Source organism: Lepus europaeus, chromosome 14 (genome assembly GCF_033115175.1).
Source record: "Lepus europaeus isolate LE1 chromosome 14, mLepTim1.pri, whole genome shotgun sequence".
In the NCBI taxonomy this organism is placed as follows: domain Eukaryota; kingdom Metazoa; phylum Chordata; class Mammalia; order Lagomorpha; family Leporidae; genus Lepus; species Lepus europaeus.
In genome coordinates this window covers 36,551,518-36,576,736 of record NC_084840.1, presented here as the reverse complement: position 1 = coordinate 36,576,736, position 25,219 = coordinate 36,551,518, and the positions used below count along the sequence as shown (strand labels likewise).

The 25,219-nt window shown below is 46.8% G+C and overlaps 1 protein-coding gene and 1 pseudogene across 5 annotated transcripts in view; one reads left to right on the top strand and one right to left on the bottom strand.

The window, feature by feature from the left end:
• MIA3 (MIA SH3 domain ER export factor 3) overlaps positions 1 to 25,219 on the bottom strand; it is a 74,069-nt gene that overhangs the window by 46,495 nt on the left and 2,355 nt on the right. For 2 of the 5 annotated variants that reach the window (XM_062210382.1, XM_062210383.1), the window contains exons 1-2: positions 7,091 to 7,232; positions 4,172 to 4,305 (exon numbers count right to left, since the gene is read on the bottom strand). In XM_062210382.1, coding sequence (XP_062066366.1) covers positions 4,172 to 4,305; positions 7,091 to 7,223 — 267 coding nt within the window. In that variant the 5' untranslated portion in view covers positions 7,224 to 7,232. Of the gene's footprint in view, positions 1 to 4,171; positions 4,306 to 4,815; positions 4,835 to 5,121; positions 5,213 to 7,090; positions 7,233 to 25,219 lie in introns of those variants that run through there. The other 3 variants (XM_062210385.1, XM_062210386.1, XM_062210384.1) reach the window with 3 other exon arrangements.
• Positions 15,708 to 16,170, top strand: LOC133773748 (cytochrome c oxidase subunit 4 isoform 1, mitochondrial-like; annotated as a pseudogene).

Here is a 25,219-nt window from a genome sequence, read left to right as displayed (position 1 = left end):
GGGCCGGTGCTGTGGCGTGACAGGGTAAGCTGCCACCTGTGATGCCAGCATCCCATACGGGCAATGGTTGGAGTTCCGACTGCTCCATTTTTGGTCCAGCTCCCTGCTAATGCACCTGGGAAAGCAGGGATGGTCCAAGTGCTTGGGTCCCTGTACCCACGTGCGAGACCCGGAAAAAGCTCCCATTCCTGGCTTCGGCTTGGCCCAGTCCTGGCTGTTGTGGACATTTGGGAAGTGAACCGGCAGATGGAAGCCCTCGGTGTATGTGTGTGTCCCTTTCTCTGTGTAACTCTGCCTTTGAAATAAATATATCTTTAAAAACATTTCCTAAGTGTAAGGTTCATGAGACATGAAGGGAGATACACAAGAAACAAGACGGGAAATATGAGAAAAAGTACTTTTTACTTCTGAAGAAAAAAATGTTTAAGATTTCATTTATGTATTTGAAAGGCACAGTGACAGAGAAAACGCATGTTTCCATCTACTGGTTCACTCCCCAAGTGGCACAAAGGCCAGGGTTGGACCAGGCCAAGGGAGTCAGGCTCTCCTTTGTGGTCTCCCTCCTGGGTGGCATGGGCCATCATCTGTTGCCTTCCCAGGCACATTAGCAGGATGCTAGATCAGAAGCAGAGCAGAGTAACCTGTGGTGCCACAATGCTGACCCCCTCAGGACAAAGGTAATAGGGGAACACTTGGAAAAGGGAAAGAAATCAGAGATACCTGGATAAAGGAAATACATTTATCTGTGCTTAATCTTTGCCAATTGAGAGCACAGAGCATATAAAACTCTGTATTTGAAGCTGGTATCATGGTGCAGTGGATTAAGCGGCCACCTCTGATGCCAGCATCCCATACGCACATACATTGGAATCCTGGCTGCTCCACTTCAGATCAGCTCCCTGCCAATGTGCCTGGGGAAATGATGGAGAATGACCCAAGTCCTTGGGCCCCTGACACCCACATAGGAGACCCAGACAGCATTCTAGACTCCTGGCATTGGTCTGGCCCAATCAGGGCCTTTTGGGGAGTGAACCAGTAGATGAAAGAACTTGCTATCAGTCTCTGTTACTCTGCCTTTCAAATAATTTTTTTTTAATCTTCTGTATTTATACACTGGGTAGGAGCTCATTTCCTATAATCTGACCAAAAAAATTCAGAATCACAGGCTCTCATGACTGCAAGTGATCTTTAGGCCTAATTTGGCTTCCACACATCATTACTTAAAAGATACTGAAAAAAAAAATAGTAGAGTACTGTCTCAAGAGAACCAATTCTATGTGTCACTGCCCCATAAGGCAGTCTGCAGAAGGCAGGCAGATAAGACCTGGGCCCTTCCATCACAGAGGTGTGACTGCGTAGGGAGCTGACACTGTACACACACTAACCGCCATACAGAGCGCTGCAGACCAGACACCAGCCAGCAGATCTGAGAGCAAGGATCTCTTCTGCCTGGGTGCTGGAGGCAGCATTCCATAAGAAGGGAGGGTAAGGGCTGTGACCCAGAAGGAGGCACAGGATTTCGAGAGGTGAATATGAGCAAGAACAAAAAGGCGGCAGGAAGAAAATGCAAGTCAAGTTCATGGATCCCAACACTTGTCAAAGAGGCAGAGGGAAAAGAGAACAGCACAGTTCTAAGATGAATGGAGCCGAGGCACCCGGGAAAACACTGCCTAAAGATGACCACCAAGAAATCCCACTTGGTAGACTCAAGAACAACAGATTCTTCTTTGCATGGAGTAATTCAATCGGGATTCTGTGTAAATATCAGGGCACGATCTTCTCACAGATCTAGACCACCACCACCAAGGTTAATCTATTTTTCCTATGGGAACCTCGCCAACCTTCTTTTTTGTTACACCTTCGATGTTTTATTGAGGATGAACACTTTCACAGCTGGGACTGTGAATGTATCCAAACTGGGACAATCCTAAAATCATCAAGGACCCTCACTACTCAGTTAAGTAAGTAGAGTCCACATGTCTTGTCTTTTTTTTTTTTTTTTTTTTTTAAGGATTTATTTACTTATTTGAAAAGCAGAGTTCCACAGAGGCAGGAGCAGAGAGAAAGAGAGAGGTCTTCCATCCACTGGGTCACTCCCCAGATGGCTGCAACAGCTGGAGCTGTGCCAATCTGAAGCCAGGAACCAGGAGTTTCCTCCAGGTCTCCACACAAGTGCAGAGGCCCAAGGACTTGGGCCATCTTCTACTGCTTTCCCAGGCCATAGCAGAGAGCTAGATCGGAAGTGGAGTAGCTGGGACTTGAACTGGCGCCCATATGGGATGCTGGTACTGCAGGTGGCAGGTTTACCCCCAGCGCCAGCCTCCACATGTCCTTTCTTCAAAGCAAAGGACAATAACTCAACTGTCTCTCAATCAGGTCACTTCCAGCGAACCTCTGCATTGAAAACATGGAAGCCTTAAGCAGTCACTGACTGCCACGTCTGCTATCAGGACACTCAGAAAACTGGCTGGGAAGAGGGTCCCCAAGGGACTCTCCAGGTACAACTATATCGAAAGCAGGAAAAGGATGACCTCGAAGTTGCAAACAAACAAAAATAAAAACACAACCAGGAAATCACACAGTGAACACAACCTTTTGCTTTAACAGACTAATAATGACACAGATGACTGGGTAACTTTTCCCAGGGCTGCCACTTTTCCACAAATATAAATACTATGGAAAAGAAGAAAAACAGAGTCAACCTGAAATGTGCATGCCTGGGCACTGGCATTGTGGCACAGTTAAGCCACTGCTTGTGATCCAGCATCCCTTAACAGAGCACTAGCCCAAGTCCCAGTTGCTCCGCTTCCAATCCAGCTCCCTGTTAAATGTGCCTGGAAAGGCAAGGGAAGATGGCTCAAGCACTTGGGTCCCTGCCACCCACGTGGGAGACCTGGATGGAGCTTCTGGCTCCTGGCTTCAGCCTGGACCAGCACTGGCAGTTGAAGCCATTTGGGGAGTGAGCCAGGGGATGGACAATCTCTCCCTGGCTCACTGTCTCTCTCTCTCTCTGTCACTCTTTCAAATACATATTTAAAGAAAAAAAGAAAGAGAAATGTGCATGCCTGAAACACTACCTCACTTGTAGTTTACAGGATTAAATCTAATGTATGTGAGTCCTCCCTCTGGGAAGCAGTGAAGGTAAGAATGCTCAGGGTTTTTTGTGTTTTTTTTTTTAAAGATTTATTTTGGCCAACGCCGCGGCTCACTAGGCTAATCCTCCGCCTTGCGGCGCTGGCGCATCGGGTTCTAGTCCCGGTCGGGGCACCGATCCTGTCCTGGTTGCCCCTCTTCCAGGCCAGCTCTCTGCTGTGGCCAGGGAGTGCAGTGGAAGATGGCCCAAGTGCTTGGGCCCTGCACCCCATGGGAGACCAGGAGAAGCACCTGGCTCCTGCCATCGGATCAGCGCGGTGCGCCGGCCACAGCGCGCCTACCACGGCGGCCGTTGGAGGGTGAACCAACGGCAAAGGAAGACCTTTCTCTCTGTCTCTCTCTCACTGTCCACTCTGCCTGTCAAAAAATTTAAAAAAAAAAAAAAGAAATTTATTTTATTTATTTGGAAGACAGTTACAGAGAGAGGTAGAGCCAGAGAGGAAAAGAGAAAGAGAGAGAGAGAGAGAGAGAGAGAGAGAGAAAAGAGAGAGAGGTCTTCTACTCCATTGGTTCACTCCCCAAATGACTGCAACAGCCAGAGCTGAGCTGATCTGAAGCCAGGAGCTTTTTCTGGGTCTCCCATGTGGGTGCAGGGGCCCAAGAACTTGGGTCATCTTCTACTGCTTTCCCAGGCCATAGCAGAAAGCTGGATCAGAAGAGCAGCCGGGTCTTGAACCGGTGTCCATATGATGCCGGCACTGCAGGCTGGGGCTTTAACCCACTGCGCTGACCCCAAATGTTCAGGTTTTCATCAGGCCAACCTTTGATATGTACTGAGCATCCTGGAACTTAATGCCAATGGGCAATAGTGAAAATCAGTTCAATTGTGTTTCAGAAAACTTTAGTGCCACATTGTTCTCTGAGGCCTGGGTAGAGACACGGGCTCATCTTTTTTCACAGTCTGGTGAGGGGACAAGTTAACTCCATCCAAGACACCAAGGAAACAGTCAGTGAAATCTACAGTTCTAAGTAGCACGACAAAAAGCAAGAAAATAAAGTATATCGAATGTTTACTTACAGTTCCAGCCCAAACTTCGGGTGATCCCCCCGCCAGCTTATAGTACACATACACAGGGTCACCTTTTTTAAAATTCACAAAACGGCAGTCTGGGCCTGTGAAATCGTCGAGGGCCTCACCCCGGTACATTAACACTGTATATAAAGACAGGAAAAAAATAACCAGGTATCAGATCCAACTTTCACAACCCACATTGATGTATGAGGAAACATAAGGATCCCACTGTAAACAATTGTGTTGTCCCAGTACTCTCTTGGAATCCTTTTCCATCCACGTGCTTATAGTATCTAAAATCCTTAGCACTCTATTGCTCTAAGACATGACATCATTTGCAATGAGACAGGGGAGAGGGAACTTTCCTTGTTTTTCTCTCTAGAGAACGCTGAGAAACAAGAAGCACTGTGGCCACGCCACACATTCCTGGTCTCCAGTCAAACCCTTGGTTCCCTCTTTAATCCAGTCTCCAATCTTTGCTGTTTCATACTCATATAAAGCTCTGCTTTGCAAATGGGTAAATTCAAGTGCAGACTGCTAACTGGCTTAGGCCTGGCTACGTGGAGAGGTAATAGGGAACTGGGAAGAGAAGCACACCCAGGAACACCCAAGGGGTCCATTAACTTGAACTAATCGCTAAAAGGCACTACCTTTAAGTGGCTGCAATTGCTACCAGGCAACAAGAAACACCATCAACTTCATTTGTAGCCAAGTTGTTCTCTCTGTACAACATGGGAATAAAGAAATGGGAAAGGGTATCACACCCTATTATGAACGGATCCAGCCGTATCACAAGGCGGTATGTTCTGAAAGTAAGTAACGTTGACTGTATCCAACATTAAGGACATTTCCAAAGGAAAAATACTCTTATTTATATTTTCTGATAAACAAAATCAAAAGTGGACATCCCATTTGGCAGGGACCAAGCAAAACTATGAGAATAGGTCAGTAGTTACCTTCATGCTTAAAATGCAGGACTTAAATCACACTCGATCTAGAAACTGGTAGAAGCAGTATTTTTCTTTTTGTTGACCAAATACACAGTTTCTGATATGAGATGAAATGGACAATAAATGCATTTAAATAGCAGAAACAAGGATGAAATGAAAAAAAAAAAAATCCCACTTTTTCTAAAAGTCAGTTAGCAATAAAATACATAAAAGCCTATGTTTTAAAAATAGGTATTCCAGGGGCAAACATACAGATTCGGAAGGGACTATTTTCAGACACGTCAGCATCTTTGTTTGGATATAAATGGGTGCCAGGCCAGGCTGAAGGTGACAGGAACTGTAAGACTTGGGGACTCTATGGGAATTGGAAATGCCAGTGTTTCTGTTGTTCCCCCTCAGATGGACGAGGATTTGTAGGAACACATCAGAGGACAACATAATGCACTTGGTGGGCCACCTGTGTCCAGCATGTGGGGCCACCTGTGTCCAGCACCTGGGGACACCTGACATAGCACTTTGTGCTGCACCACACAGTCGCAGGCACTGCCCCTGCCATGGCCTGTTGAGTTTGGTTACATCTGTTTGGACACCTGCAGCCTTTCTCAAATTACCCACAAAGGCCAGCTCCTCCAACAGACCTCTCAGCACCAAGGAAGCATGAGATGTGACTCCTGGGGTAATTTGTTTCGAGAAACCCAGAACAGTGCTTGAAAGCAAAACCAGCAAACACTTTACCACATCCAACAGCAAACAGACATTTGGGTTTGCTCCAACAAAGAAAACTGAAGGCAAAAAAGCATGGCAGCGCTCCTTTACATGAGCAGGAGGGCTGCTTCTAGGAATGCCTTAACATAGTTTACAGATCAGCTCCTTTCTTCTCTTCAAATACTGTGGTGACACAAACCCTTCAAATTATGCAATCTTAGAGCACGAGTCTGAATGTATAAATAGTTAAACTGTAGGCTTCTTGGCCCTTTTGGAATGAATATTTCCTGCAGGATTGCTCCTAATTTATGAACCACCATTTCGGCAGCGACTGTCTGTAAGTTACAAGGTTAAGAAGGATCCTGGACCCGGCAAACAGAGAAGGCTCCACAACACAACTAAGGCGAACGCTGGTTGGGCTTATAAGGCCTTTGAAACATTTCTTACGATTATTACTGTAACGTCCTTCCATATCTGAGTCTGAAGACTGCTCTCCTCATCGCCCATCCCCAGTCCGGGGCTGGGGAGCAATTCCACTTCCTGCGCCTCTCCCAGGTGGCCGGTGCAGATCCTCGGCCTCTTTCGAGAGCCAAGGATTCTGGCCTTCCTGCTGCCCAGCCTGGCAGTTTGCAAGGACGACCCCACGCACAGAAATGACAGGGCTGAGGCAGAGTCTGGGTGCAGACCTCGGAAAACCCTGCGTGCTTGCACTCCGGGCTCGTCCCAAACCTTAAAATCCAAGCCCTGCCCAAAAGGCAGTTAGAGCCCAAATCCCAGGAAAGCAGAAGGTCGCCCGTCCCGAGGAGCCCCACGTCTTCCTGCCACCGGGAACACGCGCACAGAGCCCCTGGCGCATCTACCCGGTTTCTGCACCACTGAGGTCCCCGTGGCGGGGGCGGGAAGCGCTCGGCTGCAGCATGGGGAGCCCCGGGCTCGCGGCGCGCAAGCCCCTCAACCTAGAGCCACCGATCGGGGGAAGGAGGACGCCGCGCGCTGTCCCTGCGGGAACCAGGGGCCACCCCGACCCCCCGCCGCGGCCAGCAGAGGGAAAACAAAACGCTGGCAACAAGTGGGAGGTGCAGCCCCTCGCGACCACGCCGGCTGGGCACCGAGTCGGGGGACGCGAACGCAAGCTCCCAGGGCTCTCCCACTCCCGCGCTCTGCCTGTCCGCGGGGCTGCAGAGCCCCGACCCGCGCAGCCCGGGCGGCGTCGCCGCCGCCGCCGCCGCCGCCGCGGAGACCCCGGGCCGGCCGCCCGCCCCGCACTCACTGCTGCATTCGTCGTCCGCGCAGAGTTTGTGCTCCGAGAAGCGCCGGCCGGTGCTCGGGTCTGGCTGGCCCGACCCCCGCCAGGGCGGCCCGAGCACGAGCAGCCAGAAGAGCAGCCCCGGCGCCGCAGCCATGTTGTGGTCACCCCGGGGAGCCTGTGACGCGGAGGCGGCGGCAGCCGGGCGGGCGGGCGCGGCGGGCGGCGCCGTGGGCGGGGCGCGGGAGCCGGGTGGGAGGTGCGGCGCCGAGGGCGGCGCCGGGAGGGTCCGAGCGGTTCCCGACCGACACGTCAGCAGGGGCTCCGAGAGGGGACGCGGGGCTCGCAGCCCAGGGGACCGGCGGCGCCTCCTCCGCCCGAGGCCTTCTCCGGCCGCTGCCTTGGCAACTGGGACTCTGGGTCTGCGCCCTCGCCCAATCGCCGGGCTCTGCCGGGTCCGTTCGCAGCCGACTCTCCGCGCGCCCGCCTCGGCGCCAGCGCCCCCTGCGCACTTGGGTACCCAGGCCTGCGCAGTCCCGGCGGCTCCTTCCCGGGGCCTGTCGCGGCCGTGGGGGTCTCTTCCATCCTGAACCGGCCCGCTCCACCGCCTGCAGCCCTTGCTTCTTGCTTTGGTGCCTCCCTTTTCGGAACTAGCGAATCCCACCCACGGTTGGTCTCCAGTTCGAGGCTCCATCCCCTTCTGACTCACAGGGGTTCCCTGGGACCCCCACCCCGTGAGCCGCTTTGACGGAGAGAGCAGGAGAGCGGGATGTGGTTTGGGGGTGTGCATCAGAGCCAGTGCCTGTTGGGTCTCTAAGGGGGAAGAGCAGATAGAGGTGGGCAATGACCCTTCCCGGATGTTGAGATTCCCACGTGTTTGTCCAGAAGGGAGAAAGTCATGCAATTCAACATAAATGTGTTGAGCTCCCATTTTATGCTACCATTCGTACTAGAGACCCAGGATGAAGCTCTAGGGTGGGCCAGTGCCAGACAAGCAAGATAGCTGGCCTTTGGCTAGAGAAGCAGCGGGTTAGTGGAAGCCAGTTCGCCTAAAAACAACTGAAGAGTAAGTATCAGAGCGGAGAAAGCCAGTTCATTGCAGCTAACAATTACTGGGTGCTTGCTCTCTGCCCAGTTAGTCTAAGGGCTTTCTATGTGTCTATTCGCTTACTTTCCACACAACAGCACTTCATAGCAGCAGGTCCTCTGATGATACCCATTTTAGAGATGTGGCCATTGTGTCATTCCCACACCTGGTGAGGGGTGGAGCCAAAAAAAAAAAAAAAAAAAAGGTACCACTCTCCCTGTTAATTACAAGTCTGTAAAGCCTCCATCAAGCAACAAGCAATTTTTGTATTTCCTTTCTGACTAGTGGAGCAAAATCTTCCCAAAATCATTACATAACTAATGTCTATATGTTCAAAATTAAAGGGGGTGGGGGTGGGGACACAAGCAGGTGAGTCCAAGGAAGAGTGGCTACAGTGCTGGCTGGAGCACTATGCCTTTGTGTCCAAAGGCTTTTCGCTGCGGTAAGCCACAGATCCAGTGGTTGGTTTCCCAGACTAACTGGGTTCTGGAGAAGTGAAAGGGAAGAATGTGGCCCATCTATGGAATCCATAGATTGAATAGGGGGAAAGATGCTAAAGAGGCACTCACTGTTTTTTGTCTACAGGGCCCAAGAGCAGTCCCCTGAGTCCAGCAGGCTGTGGCTGACTGGAGAGGACATGCCTGGCAAGGTCGGGCACGAGCACTCTCCGTGCAGTCACAGTGCCTGTCATTCCCCATCTCTGCTACTATGTAGTTATTTGCCTTAGGATCCAAAGTGTGTCCAGTAGGATATAAAGCCTAAGTTTTTCTTCTCTCAAACCTTGCTCCTTTCAGTCTTCCCTATCTCAGATAGAAATTGGAATGGAAATTTAATTCCCATCTCCCAAGTGCTCAGGGCAAACACTTAGAAACCAACCTTGACCTCTTTTCTGTCACACCCCAAATCTCAGAGAACCTTGTTTTTATTTAATTCAGGTTATTGAGGTATTGTTAGCCCACAATAGGCAAGACTGACATATCTGAAAGAAACAGGAGCTAGCAATGCCAGCATCCCATATGGGCACTGGTTCTGTCTCTGCTAATCTGCCTGGGGAAGCAGTGGAAGATGGCCCAAGTCCTTGGGTTCCTGCACCCACATGGGAGACCCGGCTTCTGGCTCCTGGCTTCAAATTGGCCCACCTCTAACTGCTGCGGCCATCTGGGGAGTGAATCAGCAGATGGAAGACTTCTCTCTCTGCCTCTGCCTTTTTCTAACTCTGCCTTTCAAATAAATAAATAAATCTTTTAAAAAGGAGAAAGTTTGGGGAAGCCAATGCAGCTAGACTTTGTAAGGCTGAGTACAGGAGAAAAGAGAGCTGCAGGGGAGGGGGAGAACCCTTCAGAGATCTACCGAGGGTAAAGGCATGTGAGGAGCTGCCTGCGGCCAGGAAAAGAAGCCTTGGTGCGAGAGCAGGTGGGGGCAGTTTTTGGAGTGAACTGATTGTGTTTGTGTTACCACCAGCCAAGGTGGGCAAATATGGAAGGAACAGAGTATCAAGTAGACTGTTCAGTAAAGGGGAAAAATTAGTTCAGGATTAAATGCTACTCTGGTCCTGCCTAACAAAGCTTAAAAGCAAGTCTTGAAAAGATCAAAATGTTTCCAAGTAAATTAACTGCATTCCAGAGCAAAGCCAAAAAATATTTAAAAGAACATAAACTGTCCAGCATCCAGCAAGCTAAATTTATGATGTCTGGAATCCAATAAAACCTTAGGAGGTATGCAAAGAAGTAGGAAAATACATAATGAATTTATAAATCATAATGAACATAACAATAATGAATTTTAAAATACTTAATGAAAATTAAAAATCAATCAACAGAAATCGTACCAGAAGTGAAACTTGTGGTAGAATTCTTACACAGGATGATAGACTCCAATGGTTATCATTCATATGTTCAAGAATCTATAGAAAAGCGTAAGCATGTAAAATGGAAACAAAGAAGATATAAAAATGACCTCATACTTAAAAAGATGAAAATAAAAATCACTGAGATGAGAAACACACTGAATGGGATTAGCAATAGAAGAAAATACCAGTGAACTTGAAAACGTAGCATTATGGGGGCCAGCATTATGGCTTCAAGTGGTTAAGCCACTACTTGTGACACCAGCATCCTATACTGACGTGCTGGTTCCAGTCCTGGCTGTTCTGCTTCCAATCCAGCTTCCTGGTAATGTGCCCTGAAAGGAAGCGGAAGATGATGGCCCAAGTGCTTGGGCCCCTGCCACCCATGTGGGAGATCAGGATGGAGTTCCTGGCTCCTGGCTTCAGCCTGGCCCAGCCCTGGCTATGCAGCTGTTTGAGGAGTGAACCAGCTGATGTAAGATCTTTCTCTCTGTGTGTCTGTCTTTCCTTGTTTCACTGTTACTCTGCCTTTCAAATAAATAAAATACCGAATTTAAAATTCCCAGGCCATCAGAAGAGAGCTGGGAGCCGACGCTGTGGCATAGCATGTAGCGCCACTTCCTGCAGTACCAGATTCCCATATGGGCACCAGTTAGAGTCCAAGCTGCTCCACTTCCGATCCAGCTCTCAGCTATGGCCTGAGAAAGCAGTAGAAGACAGCTCAAATCTTTGAGCCCTTGCACCCATGTGGGAGACCCAGAGGAACCTCCAGGCTCCTGGTTTCAGAGTGAGCCAGTGGATGGAAGACCTTTGTCTCTCTCACTCACTCTCTCTCTCTCTCTCTCTCTCTCTGCCTCTCTGTAGCTCTTCCTTTCAAATAAATAAATAAATCTTTACAAAGGAGGAAGAGGAAGAGAAGAGAAGAGGAAGAGAGGGAGAAAGAGGAAGGGGAGAGAGAGGGAGCTGGATTGGAAGTGGAGCAGCTGGGACTCAAACCGGCAACCATGTGAGATGCTGACGCCAAAAGGGGAGGCTTACCCTAGAGCATTTGAAAGTCACAGAGACAGAACAAGATTTCCCATCCACTGGTTCATTCCCTGAATGCCCTCAACAGCCAGAATTGGGTAGGCTGAAGCCAAGAGCTCAGACCTCCATCTGGGTCTCCAGCGTGGATGGCAGGGATCCAAGTACTTGAGCGGTCATCTGCTGCCTCCCAGGATGCACATTGGCTGGAAGCTGGGAAAGCAGCAGAGGAGCAGGGACTTAAACTAGGCGCTCCAATAGGGAATGTGGGCATCCCAAGTGGTGATTTAACCACTGAGCCACTTTGCTCGTTTATAACAACCCTCTCTTGAGAACTAATCAGGCTTCTATGAAAACTGACCAGAGTCCTGTGAGAACCACATCAATTCCTTTAAAAAAAAAAAAATTAGGTTAAGCCTCCATCTGCAGTGCTGGCATTCGTATGGGCACCAGTTCAAGTTCCGGCTGCTCCACTTCCAATTCAGTTCCCTGCTAATGTGCCTGGGGAAGCAGCAGAAGATGGTCTAAGTCCTTGGGACTCTGCACACACGTGGGAGACCTGGATGAAGCTCCTGGCTCTTGGCTTTGGCCTGGCCCAGCCCCGGCCTTTGCAGGCATTTGGGGAGTGAAACAGAGAATGGAAGATCTCTCTCTCTCTTCTTGTCTCTTTTAAAAATAAGTTTTTAAAGCTTTACATATTTATTTTGAGAGTCAGAGAGAGGAGGGCTCTTCTTCTGTCTGTTGATTCACTCCTCAAGTGGCTGCAATAGCCAGGATGAAACCAAGATCCTAGAACTCCATCCAGATCTCCCACATGCGTGTAGGTGTTCAAGTACTTGGACCATCTTCCACTCCTTTCCAAGATACATTATCAGGGAGCTGGATCAGAAGCAGAGCAGCCAGAGCTTGAACTGGAGCTCTGATATGGGATCCTGGCATCACAAGTAGTGGCTTACCCCACTGTGCCACAATGCTAGGCCCACCCATCTCGTTTTTAAATTTTGGACTAACATTTAATACAACCACTTTGGTAGCTTTTAACGGTGTCACATTCCTAGTAGCCTGTGATGTATATTTATTAGTCCCAATATCTGTTCCTCAGCTTTCAATTCCGCCATAAAATTTAAGCACATTATTAACATAGTTAACATCTCAAGAACTCATAAGCAGAATTCCTGTCCCTATAGCAACACCCTAGTGTTAGATTTAAATTGACACGTTTTCAGGAACTTCAAGCCTCAATTATATAAAATAAAACCCAACCTACACAAACAGATTGGAGTTTACCATTTGCCACTCCACAGGAAACAGGCTGGCCTCTATCACTGACCAGTCACACACATTGTGGACCAACCAGAGGTCCACACTTGAGTTGATCATGCGTTGCTCATCCCCAACTTTGGACTTTAAAATTCATGGCCTGTATTCCCTCCAGGAGTCCAGGAATTAAGCAGCAGTGGCCCAGTTCCTTACTCTGCATATGTAATAAATGCCTACTTTTTCCTCACTACCCCGGGTGTCAGTGATTGGCTTTCTGCACACTGGGGATTGGACCCAATTCTGGGGGTTCTGTAGAAACTCCTACTGCAAACTTCCCCCAAATTCGGAAGGGATGGATATATTGCTTCTCTTGCATGTGGTGCTCGTTTAGTTGTGGGGAAGAGTCTCCAGTTGTGCTTATTCCAGGTTCTTTTCTCCGTGTGAAATAAGAATTCAAAACAGAGGGGCTGGTGTTGTGGCGTAGCGAGCAAAATCTCCACTTGTAATGCGGCATCTTGTACGGGCATACACTGGAGTCTCAGATGCTCCACTTGCAATCCAGCTCCATGCTAATGGCTTGGGAAAAGCAGAGAAGATGGCACAAGTGCTTAGGCCTCTGTCACCCACACGGGATACAGGAAAGAAGTTCCTGGCCTCGACCTGGCCCAGCTGCAGCTGTTGGGGTGCTATTGGGACACTGTTGGGACCATCTGGGGACTGAACCAATGGATAGAAGATCTCTCTCTTTTTCTGTCTCTCTGTCTCCCTAACTCTGACTTTCAAATAAATAAATCTTTTTTTTTTTTTGACAGGCAGAGTGGATAGTGAGAGAGAGAGACAGAGAGATCTTCCTTTTTGCTGTTGGTTCACCCTCCAATGGCCGCTGCAGATGGCGCATCTCGCTGATCCGAAGCCAGGAGCCAGGTGCTTCTCCTGGTCTCCCATGCGGGTGCAGGGCCCAAGCACCTGGGCCATCCTCCACTGCCTTCCCGGGCCATAGCAGAGAGCTGGCCTGGAAGAGGGGCAACAGGGATAGAATCTGGCGCCCCAACTGGGACTAGAACCTGGTGTGCCGGTGCCGCAAGGCGGAGGATTAGCCTGTTAAGCCACGGCACCAGCCCAAATAAATAAATCTTAAGAAAAAAAAATAATAATTCAAAACAGAAACATAGGTAAAGTGCCAGAATGGGAACAGGATTTATTTAGAGTGTACACATTTAGAGGTAAGTACGGGCAGCCCCATGAAAAGAGACATGCATCAGGAGGAAAATCACCCCAGCCCTGTTAGGTTTAGGATCTTAGGGTTTGAAGAAGGCGAGGAGGCAGCCATTTAAAGCAAAAAAGACTTTTATTGGAGACAGGACAGCATAGTAGTGGGAAAGTAAGGTTGCAGCCCACCTGAACAGCAGACTGGGGCTCTGAGAAGACATTCAGCCCACCAGGCAGTGGGCAGCAGCCCATGTGGGCATGCAGAGACCCACATCCTCTGCCATAAGGTGGGCTTGAATGGACAGAAGGCCCCCGACTTACAATGTGAGTGCCAGTTTGGTACGTCCAGGGAGAAACACTCACAGCAGTTGAAGCTAGCCTGACAGGGTACTGGGTAAAATTGTCAGGTTTGAGATTAACTATTTGTGCCCCATCGTACCAGCATTTTGGAATTAACAATTTGTGTCCCAACAGCCTAGCAAGTCCTAACATACCCCAGTTTGGCTGCTCCTTTTATTGGGTAGGGGGTGGTATTCTAATTGAATATACAAATAGAGTAGGGTTTGAGTAGGGTTCAGCGCACATAATGATCTCTGGGAAGATTTTTTTTAAAGATTTATTTATTTATTTGAAATTCAGAGAGAGAAGGAGAGGCTGAGAGAGAGAGAGAGAGAGAGAGAGAGGTCTTCCATCTGCTGGTTCACTCCCTAACTGGCCACAACGGCCAGAGCTGTGCCAATCTGAAGCCAGGAGCCAGGAGCTTCTTCTGGGTCTCCCACATGGGTGCAGAGGCCCAAGGACTTGGGCCATCTTCCACTGCTTTGGGAAGGTTTCTATGGCGTCTCTACGTACAGCTCCGTGTATATGTGTTCATAATGGTGTCTTCTTCATGGTGGAGGAGGCTCAGTTGCATCATGGGAAAGTGGGCATGCTGAATTGGCACACAAGGGGGTGGAGTTAGGCATGTGGGGCTGCTGACACAGAGACTGCTGAAAACCTCTCAGCTCCTTGCTGCCTAGCCTCTATCAATTTCAGGTGTGCATGCTAGTGTCAAAATTCAGGACTGGGCTGACAACGTGGCTCAACAGGCTAATCCTCCGCCTAGCAGCGCCGGCACACCAGGTTCTAGTCCCGGTCGGGGCGCCGGATTCTGTCCCGGTTGCCCCTCTTCCAGGCCAGCTCTCTGCTATGGCCAGGGAAGGCAGTGGAGGATGGCCCAAGTCCTTGGGCCCTGCACCCCATGGGAGACCAGGAGAAGCACCTGGCTCCTGGCTTCAGATCAGCGCGGTGCGCCAGCTGCAGCGCACCGGCCGTGGCGGCCATTGGAGGGTGAACCAACGGCAAAGGAAGACCTTTCTCTCTGTCTCTCTCACTATCCACTCTGCCTGTCAAAAAAAAAAAAAAAAAAGAAAGAAAGAAAGAAAGAAAGAAAATTCAGGACTGTATAAACATTTCAATATCATTTATACTTATGCAATAATTTATCTAGAGAAAAAGAGAAAAGATCCAGTGCCTTCAAGGTAACTGAAGAGTTATAATCCAGGCAGATCCTAGCCAGGGTCTTAGTAAAAATAAAAACGCTATGATTGACCACAAGAGTGAGACAGAAAAAGGACAACAGAGATATATTTCTTTACTCTGACAAGTCAGCCTGCACAGTATCATTTCCTATTGGGCATCGGAGGGCTCCTTCCTCTCTTGTCTCTTTTTTGTGTCCAGTGTCATTCTTTGTATCACTCTTTAAGAGACAGGTCCATCTGAACATCTGCGCCCAAAGGACCCCAGTCTTGGCTCCACCCCGAGGGTGGAGGGTAACTCTGGATCCTCATTACATCCTTCAGGGTGGGAACTCCTAAAAGATAAACAAACCTCTCTAGCTAACACTAGCTACTTCTCTTAGTAAGAATAAGGGTGGAGTGGGGGTTGGGAGAGAAGTAAGAGCAACATCCTGCCACACATAATGCTAGGATATGTTTTGCTACAAATTTTAAGTACTCAAGAGTTAAGCAAGTGATGGGGTGGACCCTGAGGTAAAAACAGGATTTAGATTCTAAAAAGAGAAGAAAGGGCAAGGAACAAAATATCCCAAGAGTAGACACAGCAGAAAGCAATACGCTTGGGGTGGACTTGACACATTGGTTAAGATGCATCTCGGAGACAGTTGGGGCAAGCAGGGTCGGCAGCAGGGAAGATGTACTTTTTCTGTATGTTTCAGAATGTTGGCCACCAGGGTATTTAGACTAACTGGTAAGTGTGCAATTTCCACCTCAGTGTGTGTGTGCTCACATGGAAATGTTGTAAAGAGTAAGGACTATGCTCTCCCAAGCTATGTGGATCAGCGTGACTACCCCTTGCCCAACGTGGCCCATGTGAAGCAACCGTCTGCCTCACCAGGGATGAGAAGATCGAGTTGTATTGCAATCAGTTCAACAAGAGCTTTGCTGAGGTGAATAGGAGCATGAATGAGTGGAAGACAAGTGTGGGCGCAGCCCTGTTCTTCATCAGCTTCACGGCCTCGTTCTGATCTGGGAGAAGCACTATGTGTACGGCCCCGTCCTGCACACCTTTGACAAAGAGTGGGTGGCCATGTAAACCAAGATGCTGCTAGACACGAAGATCAGCCCCATCCAGGGCTTCTCTGCCAAGTGGGACTATGACAAGAATGAGTGGAAGAAGTAAGAGCTTGCTGCTGTGGATCTGAGCCTTCCTATGTTCTGTTGCCTCTTGCAATGCCAAGCATTTACTGGAAACCCCTATGTCAGACAGTACTAATCCTAATCAATGACCAGTTCATGTGAAAAAAAGAGAAAAAGATGCAGCTCGGTACGCTCGCTTTGAGTCCCAGCTCTGATCCTGATTCCAGCTTTCTGCTAATGCACACTCTGGGAGGCAGCAGATGTTGGCTCAAGTGGTTGGGTCCCCGCACTCACATGGGAGATTCAGATTGAATTCCAAGCTCCTGGCTTCCTCTTGGCCCAGCCCTGGCTGTTGAGGGCATTTGGGAAGTGAACTGGCAGATGGGAGATCTCACTCTCTTGCTGCTTTTCAAATCAATTAAGTAGGTTAATTAAAGATAAAGAAAACATGCTTAAAGATCAGTAAGGAGACCTAATCTTACTAGAGTGAAAGGATTCCATGAGAGTAGTGGAAAACGAATGTGGGTGGCAAGAATGAAAGTCTCTGAAAATCAAGCATAATAATTTAGACTTAATAGAATAAAAACATAGAAAGCTATCAGACTTGAAGTTGAGGGGTCATGTAACTGAAGTGGAAATTAAGCAAGCATCCTGTTGTGGGAACCAGGGAGAAAGCCAGTGAGAACAGAGCTTTGTGTTCAACATGACCAGTAGGGTTAAATCTCTTCTTTGAAAACTCATGTCAAACAGTATATTCTACTGGATGTAAGTCACATAAAAGGCAAGATTTTCTACCAGCGTGTACTATTTGTCTAGTCCTGGCAAATATTATTCCAATTTCTATTGTACACAGAAAGAAACTCAAACATCTGAAGTTGCCACAAACATATAGGCGTATATAAAAGTTCCTGTTTCCGGTTCTGTCAAATTTACCTTGGCACTGTTTCCAATGAAGTCAAATATTTGATGCTTTGAAACAAATGCAGAACAAACTCCAGGGTGTGGTTTTTGTGCAACTCAGTTTCCACAGTGTAGACTGCCTCTGTCCAGGTCTCTCCTTCAGAGAGGAATTACTTCCCTACCAGGAAAACAGCAGAGGCAAGGAATGCCATCCAAAAGATTGGACTAAGAATTAGCAGTCTAATTGTGTGACAATGGGCAGGCCATTAACTCTTCTAAGCTTTTGATTTCATGTCTATAACATTGGGACTAAGGTTGAAACTCTAGTGTTCTTTGAAAAAGGAAAATAGATCATATATAAAATGATTGTTTATGTTGTCTAAATTAAACAGCAACATCTCAGGCTGACACAGACAACTGAGATGGTTGATGGTGAAACAAGTCTTGTGAATCAATGACTTCATCACAATGGGAAATTTTTAGACAGTACCTAGGCTGGAAACTGACTCCCTAAAAGCAAGGCCAGTAACATCCTTCCAAGCTGTGCTTGAAAGAACCAAAGCGCCTCCTGGAGGAGACGCTGAGGGCCGAGGAGAAAACACCTTTTTGAGGATAACATCTCAGCCAACCATACACTGAGAGCTACAACAAACCTCCTGAGTCTTCAGGATTTTTATTGATCCATGTGGTATAAAATTAGAAACGTGGACATAAACACCATTTTGAAGATTGTACTCAAGTGTGGACACTGAGCAACTGCATACAGAAAAGTCAGTCTGAAAGTCATTTTTATCTAGAGCTACATGGTATGTGAAGTGGTGTGGAATATCTAAGAGCATCGAGGAATGACATCAAACCAGAATGACTAAACAGAATCTAAACATGACCTCATGTTTCCCTTCTTTCTCACAGATTCCCTAGGACAGTGCTGTCCAACAGAAATATAATGCTAGATTTTTCAAAAGATGAAATGCAAATGGCCAACGGACACACGAAAAAATGCTCAGGATCACTAAGCCACCAGAGAACTGCAAATTGAAACCACAATGGGTCTCATACAGAAATCAACAAATAATAAATGCTGGCCAGGATGTGAGGAGAAAGGTACCCTAACCCACTACTGGTGAGAATATAAAATAGTACAACCATTGTGGAAGACAGTATGGAGATACCTCAGAAAGCTGAAAACACATATACCATATGACCCAGCAATCCCACTTCTGGGAATTTATCCAAAGGAAATGAAATCAGCATATGAAAGAGTTATCCATACCCCATGTTTATTGCAGTACAATTCATAACAGCTACAACCCAGATGTCCATCAACTGTATAAAGAAATCGTAGTATATATATATATATATATATATATATATATATATATGGTATGGAATACTACTTAGCTGTAAAAAAGAATGAAATCCTGTCTTTCACAACAAAATAGATGCAAATGGAAATCATTATATTTAGTGAAATAAGCCAGTCCTAAAAAGACAAATACCATATGTTCTCCCTGATCTGTGGTAACTAGTAGAGTACAAAAATATCTAAAGTACAATTATTATTATTATTATTATTTTTGACAGGCAGAGTGGACAGTGAGAGAGAGAGAACAGAGAGAAAGGTCTTCCTTTTTTCCGTTGGTTCACCCTCCAATGGCTGCTGCGGCCAGTGCACTGCAGCCGGCGCACCGCGCTGATCCGAAGCCAGGAGCCAGGTGCTTCTTCTGGTCTCCCATGGGGTGCAGGGCTCAAGCACTTGGGCCATCCTCCACTGCCCTCCCGGGCCATAGCAGAGAGCTGGACTGGAAGAGGAGCAACTGGTAAAGAATCTGGTGCCCCAACCGGGACTAGAACCTAGTGTGCCGGCACCGCAGGCGGAAGATTAGCCTATTGAGCCACAGGTGCCGGCCTTAAAGTACAATTATTTACATTACAATCTGCATAAAAATATTCCTGAGCATAAACTGTTGAGAGAAAATAGCTTAAAGTCTAAATGACCTTAATTATTATCTTGTACCACAGAGGAAATATTTAGATGTTACATTGTCATTTGTTCTATTTCATTGAAGTAAATTATGAGTTAACAAAACAAAACTATGGATGAAATGATTATTTTTCCATTCAATTATTGTTTATAGCTGTTGTGTATGTTCCCAATAAGCTAGGGCATTTTTCCTTTTTACTTGTTAAAATTCTTATTCCATTAAGTATTAATTCTTTTACTGTAATGTAAATTAAAATATCTAATCACAAAAACTAAAAAAAAAAAAAAAAGGTAGAAGGAGGGAGGAAACTAGAAAAAGGAAATATAATACCAGCTACCTAAGTAATTTAAATTTTTTTAAAAGTTTTTTAAATTTATTTGAAAGGCAGAGTTACAGAGAGGCTTAGGCAAAGAGAGAGAATGAGTGAGGTCTTCCATCTACTGGTTCACTCCCCAGATGGCTGCAATGGCTGGAACTGTGCCAATCTGAAGCCAGGAGCCAGGAGCTTCTTCCTGGTCTCCCATATGGGTGCAGGGGCCCAAGGACTTGGGCCATCTTCTGCTTTCCCAGGCCATAGCAGAGAGCTGGATAGGAAGTGGAGCAGCCAGGACTTGAACCAGTGCCCATATGGGAGGCTGGCACTGCAGGCGGTAGTTTTATTCACTATGCCACAGCACCAGTAATTTAAATTTTTAAGAAGTCGTATTTTGAGGCCAGCACTGTGGCATAGTGGGTGGGAATGCCACCTGCAGCGCCGGCATCCCGTATGGGCTCCTGTTCAAAGTCCCAGCTGCTCCACTTCTGATTCAGCTCTCTGCTGTGGCTTGGGAAAGCAGTAGAGGATGGCCCAAGTCCTTGGGCTCCTGTAATCACGTGGGAGACCCAGAGAAGTCTCCTGGCTCCTGGCTTCAGATTGGCACAGCTCTGGCTGTTGTGGCCAATTGGGGAGTGAGCCATTGGATGGAAGACCTCTCTCTCTCTCTGCCTCTCCTCTTTCTATGTAACTCTGATTTTCAAATAAATAAATAAATCTTTAAAAAAGAAAAAAAGAAGTCACATTTTAAAATGTGAACCAAAGCAAGTAAACTTAATTTGGATAATATGTCTTGTTTAACCCAATGTATCAAAAATACTATTATGCCAATGTATAGTCAATTTAAATTATTGAGCTACTTTATTTTATATGAAGTCTTTGAAATCTGATATGTGTTTTTTAATTACAGCACATCTCAGTTCAGCCTAGGCACATTTAAAGATAGCCAAAGCTACACAGAGCAGGGATTGAAAATTAGTACCCAGATTCATACCATATCAGTATTCTTTTTTAAAAAAATATTTGTTTATTTGATAGGTGGAGTTACAGAGAGAGAGAAGCAGAGACAGAGAAAGAAATCTTCCATCTGCTGGTTCATTTCCCAAATGGCCACAATGACCGGGCTTGGCCAGGCTAAAGTCAGGAGCTAGGAGGTTCTTTGGGGTCTCTCACGTAGGCACAGGGCCCAAGTACTTGGCCCACCTTCTGCTGCTTTCCCAGGAGCATTAGCAGGGAGGTGGATCAGAAGTGGAGTAGCTGGGATTCTAACAGGTATCCATATGAGATGCCAGAACTGCAGGCTGTGGCTTTAACCTGCTATGCTACGTGTCAGCCCCAGTCCATTATTTTATATACACTTATTTTAAAGAAAAGTAAAGCTTATACTTGTGTTTGTAGGATTTAAAATACTTTTGACCAAGCTCCATTGGTACTTCTACAGAAGAGAGGAAGCTATTTCAAAAGACCCCATTTTTTGTGTGTATGTGATCAGGATTTTCTTGTTGTGATATCTGGTAATTTCATTGGTGTTTCATAGCAAGTATTTAAAAAGTACAAGTGACAAGTGATCATTAAGCTCCTTCACTAGTCATGCTTTTATTGCTTACAATTATCTTAAATACATTTTTTATTATTGACAAACATAAAGAAATGAAGAATGACATTGAAATGGATAATAATAAAATGGCAATAAAACACAGGTGCAGTTCAGTAAGGGATTTTTTTTTTTTAAAGATTTATTTATTTACTTGAAAGTCACAGTTACACCTAGAGAGGAGGAGAGGCCGAGAGAGAGAGAGAGAAAGAGAGAAAGAGAGAGGTAGAGAGAGAGAGAGAAGTCTTCCATCCGCTGGTTCACTCCCCCATTGGCCACAATGGCCAGAGCTGCACCAATCCAAAGCCAGGAGCCAGGAGCTTCTTCAGGGTTTCCTAAGCAGGTGCAGGGACCCAAGGACTTGGGTCATCTTCTGTTGCTTTCCCAGGCCATAGCAGAGAGCTGGATCGGAAGTGGAGCAGCTGGAACTTGAACCGGCGTCCATATGGGATGACGGCACTGCAGGCGGTGGCTTTACCCGCTACGCCACATGGCCAGCCCCAGAGTACATTAATTGTTTACATGAATGTTTTTCAATAGAGCTGTAATGGATTTTTGGCTTGGATATTTCTACTAGTTGCAAAACATATAATCTCTGACCCTGGCTATGGACTTTTTATTTATTTATTTATTTATTTATTTGAAAGACGGAGTTACAGAGAGGCAGAGGCAGAGAGACAGAGAGAAAGGTCTTCCATCCGCTGGTCCACTCCCCAGATGGCTGCAACTGCCGGAGTTGAGCCAACATGAAGCCAGGAGCCAGGAGTTTCTTCCGGGTCTCTTCTGGGTGCAGTGGCACAAAGACTTGGGGCCATCTTTCACTGCTTTCCCAGGCCACAATAGAGAGCTGGATCAGAAGAGGAGTAGCTGGGACATGAACTAGCACCCATATGGGATGCCAGCATTGCAGGCAGCAACTTCACAATATCGGCCCCTAGCTATGGAATTTTAATAGCACCCTTAGTTATAGTAACACAATGAAAGTTGCCAACAGGCATTTCCAAATTCTCCTGAGTGGAAATGGTATCACCTCCCCATTTTGAGATGCACTGCTTAAGATGAATGATAAATCTGATCAGTTAACAAAGCACTTGTAGTTCCAAATATTCTGCATTCTGTATCTTTTGTTATGAGCTAAGAGGAAAAGGTTATGACATCAGTGTCAGAAAACAAAAAACTGCACTGGCACTGAAGCACAGTGGGTTAAGCCGCCATCTGCAGTGCTGGCATCCCATATGGGTGCCTGTTCTAGTCCCTGCTGCTCTGCTTCCTATCCAGCTCTCTGCTGTGGCCTGGGAAAGCAGTAGAAGATGGCCCACGTGTTTGGGCCCCTGCACCTGCGTGGGAGACCCAGAACAGCCTAGCTTCTGGCTTCGGGTTGGCCCAGCTCTGGCTGTTGTGTCCATGTGGGGAGTGAACCAGTGGATGGAAGACTTTTCTGTCTCTCCCTCTGTCTGTAACTCTGCCTCTCAAATAAATAAATAAATCTTTAAAAACAAAAACCCCAAAAGAAATCCCAAAGCTATTCTATATCCAAGTGACTTTGCTTTACTATTTTTTTCCACTTAAAGCTAAGAAGATCTTAGAGGAGGTCTCACATTTCTGAATTTATATTTTCTTTCTTTTTTTTAAGATTTATTTATTTATTTGAAGGAGTTACACAGAGAGAGGAGAGGCAAAGAGAGAGAGAGAGAGAGAGAGAGAGAGGCCTTCTATCTGCTGTTTCACTCTCCAGTTGGCTGCAACGGCTGGAGCTGTGCCCATTCAAACCCAGGAGCCAGGAGCTTTTTCTGGGTCTCCCATGTGGGTGAAGGGGCCCAAGGACTTAGGCCATCTTCTACTGCATTCCCAGGCCATAGCAGAGAGTTGGCTTGGAAGTGGAGCAGCTGGGAATTGAATGACACCCATAAGGGATGCAGGCACTGCAGGCAGTGGCATTACCTGCTATGCCACAGTGCCAGCCCCTAAATTTATATTTTCTTAACTCCAAGAGGGGTCTCATGTTGTTTGACTTCCATAGTCTCACATTTTCCCTCTTGTGTATTACTGTATTTTTTTTTTTAAAGATTTACTTACTTATTTTCAAGGCAGAGTTACAGAGAAAGAGAGAGGGTGAGACACACAGAGAGATCTTACATCTGCGGGTTCACTCCACAAATGGCTGCCACAGCCAGGGCTGGGCCAGGCTGAAGCCAGGAGCCTGGAACTCCATCCTGGAACTCCACACAGGAGTCCGGGCACTTGGGCCATCTTCTGCTGCTTTCTCAGGCACATTAGCCGGAGTAGGATTGGATATGGAGCAGTCAGGACTCAAACCCCTGCCCATATGGGATGGTGGCAGCTTAACCTGCTAAGCCAGAACACTGGCATCTGCGTCTTAAGGTTAAATCTGAATGAGAGGCCGGCGCCGTGGCTCAGTAGCCTAATCCTCCGCCTTGTGGCGCTGGCACACCGGGTTCTAGTCCCGGTCGGGGCACCGATCCTGTCCCGGTTGCCCCTCTTCCAGGCCAGCTCTCTGCTGTGGCCCAGGAGTGCAGTGGAGGATGGCCCAAGTTCTTCGGCCCTGCACCCCATGGGAGACCAGGATAAGCACCTGGCTCCTGCCATCGGAACAGCGCGGTGCGCCGGCCGCAGTGCGCTTACTGCGGCGGCCATTGGAGGGTGAACCAACGGCAAAGGAAGACTTTTCTCTCTGTCTCCTTCTACTGTCCACTCTGCCTGTCAAAAATTAAAAAATAAATAAATAAATAAAATAAATCTGAATGAGAGATTTTGTTTTTCTGTGTATAATAATAGTCAAACCACTGATATAATTTAAATTACTTGGAATTGACATGGAATTTTTTCTTCGTTTTTAATAAAAGTATATTCCTTACTTAGAACCTAGGGGAATTTAGGTTGAGACTGGGTATGTAGAGTCAGTAGCACAATAATTGCAGTTAAATATACATGTTCATTCATGTTGGCTCATCTAATATTCTCCACTATGAGCAGTTTTCTCCACTAACAACAGCAAAATCTTTTTGGACACAAATATTGCCACTAATATGATTACATATATTTAAAATTATATTCATTCATATTGAATGTATCTGTGCATAAAGCCCTGCAAAACTTCTATTGTGAGTGTAAACATTAATTGGCACTCAGCAGAAACGGTCAGCAAACTGTGGTCCATCAGCCAAATCCAGCCTGACCCTTGCTTTTGTAAACACAATTTTAGTAGAACACAGACTGACTCATTTGTTTCCATGTTGTCTATGGCTGCCTTTGTGCTACCATGGCAGAAGAGGTTGCTATCAACTGTATGGTCTCTAAATCTCAACATATTTACTATCTGTCTCTTTACAGAGAAAGTTTTTTTTTTTTTTTAAATTTTATTATTTTTTTTTGACAGGCAGAGTGGACAGTGAGAGAGAGACAGAGAGAAAGGTCTTCCTTTATTGCCGCTGGTTCACCCTCCAATGGCCGCTACGGCCGGCACATCTCGTTGATCCGAAGCCAGGAACCAGGTGCTTCTACTGGTCTCCCATGGGGTGCAGGGCCCAAGGACTTGGGCCATCCTCCACTGCCTTCCCGGGCCATAGCAGAGAGCTGGCCTGGAAGAGGGGCAACCGGGATAGAACCCGGTGCCCCAACCGGGACTAGAACCCAGTGTGCCAGCGCCGCAAGGCGAAGGATTAGCCTGTTAAACCACGGCGCCGGCCTACAGAGAAAGTTTGTAATTAAAGATCAACAGAATACATGCACAAACATTTTTTAATATGGCTAGAATGGGCTGTATGAAATTTTATCAAGAAGTCGCTAATTGTGAAGACCAGTATCTCCTCACTGTAGAAGGTGTGCATTTAGTAGTAGAAATCTTGGCACCCTGTTATGTCAAAGTGAAAAGAAACTGATGCAGTTAACTTGATGCCATTTAAGAGATGTCTTTTCCAGGGCATTTTGAGGTGGAGCTAATCTTTGGGCCAGGAGCTAATGACACAATTTTTCAAAATAGTTGGGAATAATGTTTTAATTTGTGGATGGAATATTTCATTAGTGCCTTGTAATAATTTCAGAAGTATCATTTCATGTATTAGAATATCATAAGATACTGTCTTCTGGATTGTAGGGAAAAGTCTAGTTGTTGTAGATTTCATATAGATAAAGATACTGGTAAAACATATTATTACTTGGGTGCCGGTGCTGTGGCTCGCTTGGTTGATCCTCTGCCTGCGGCGCCGGCATCCCATATGGGCGCCGGGTTCTAGTCCTGGTTGCTCCTCTTCCAGTCCAGCTCTCTGCTGTGGCCCAGGAG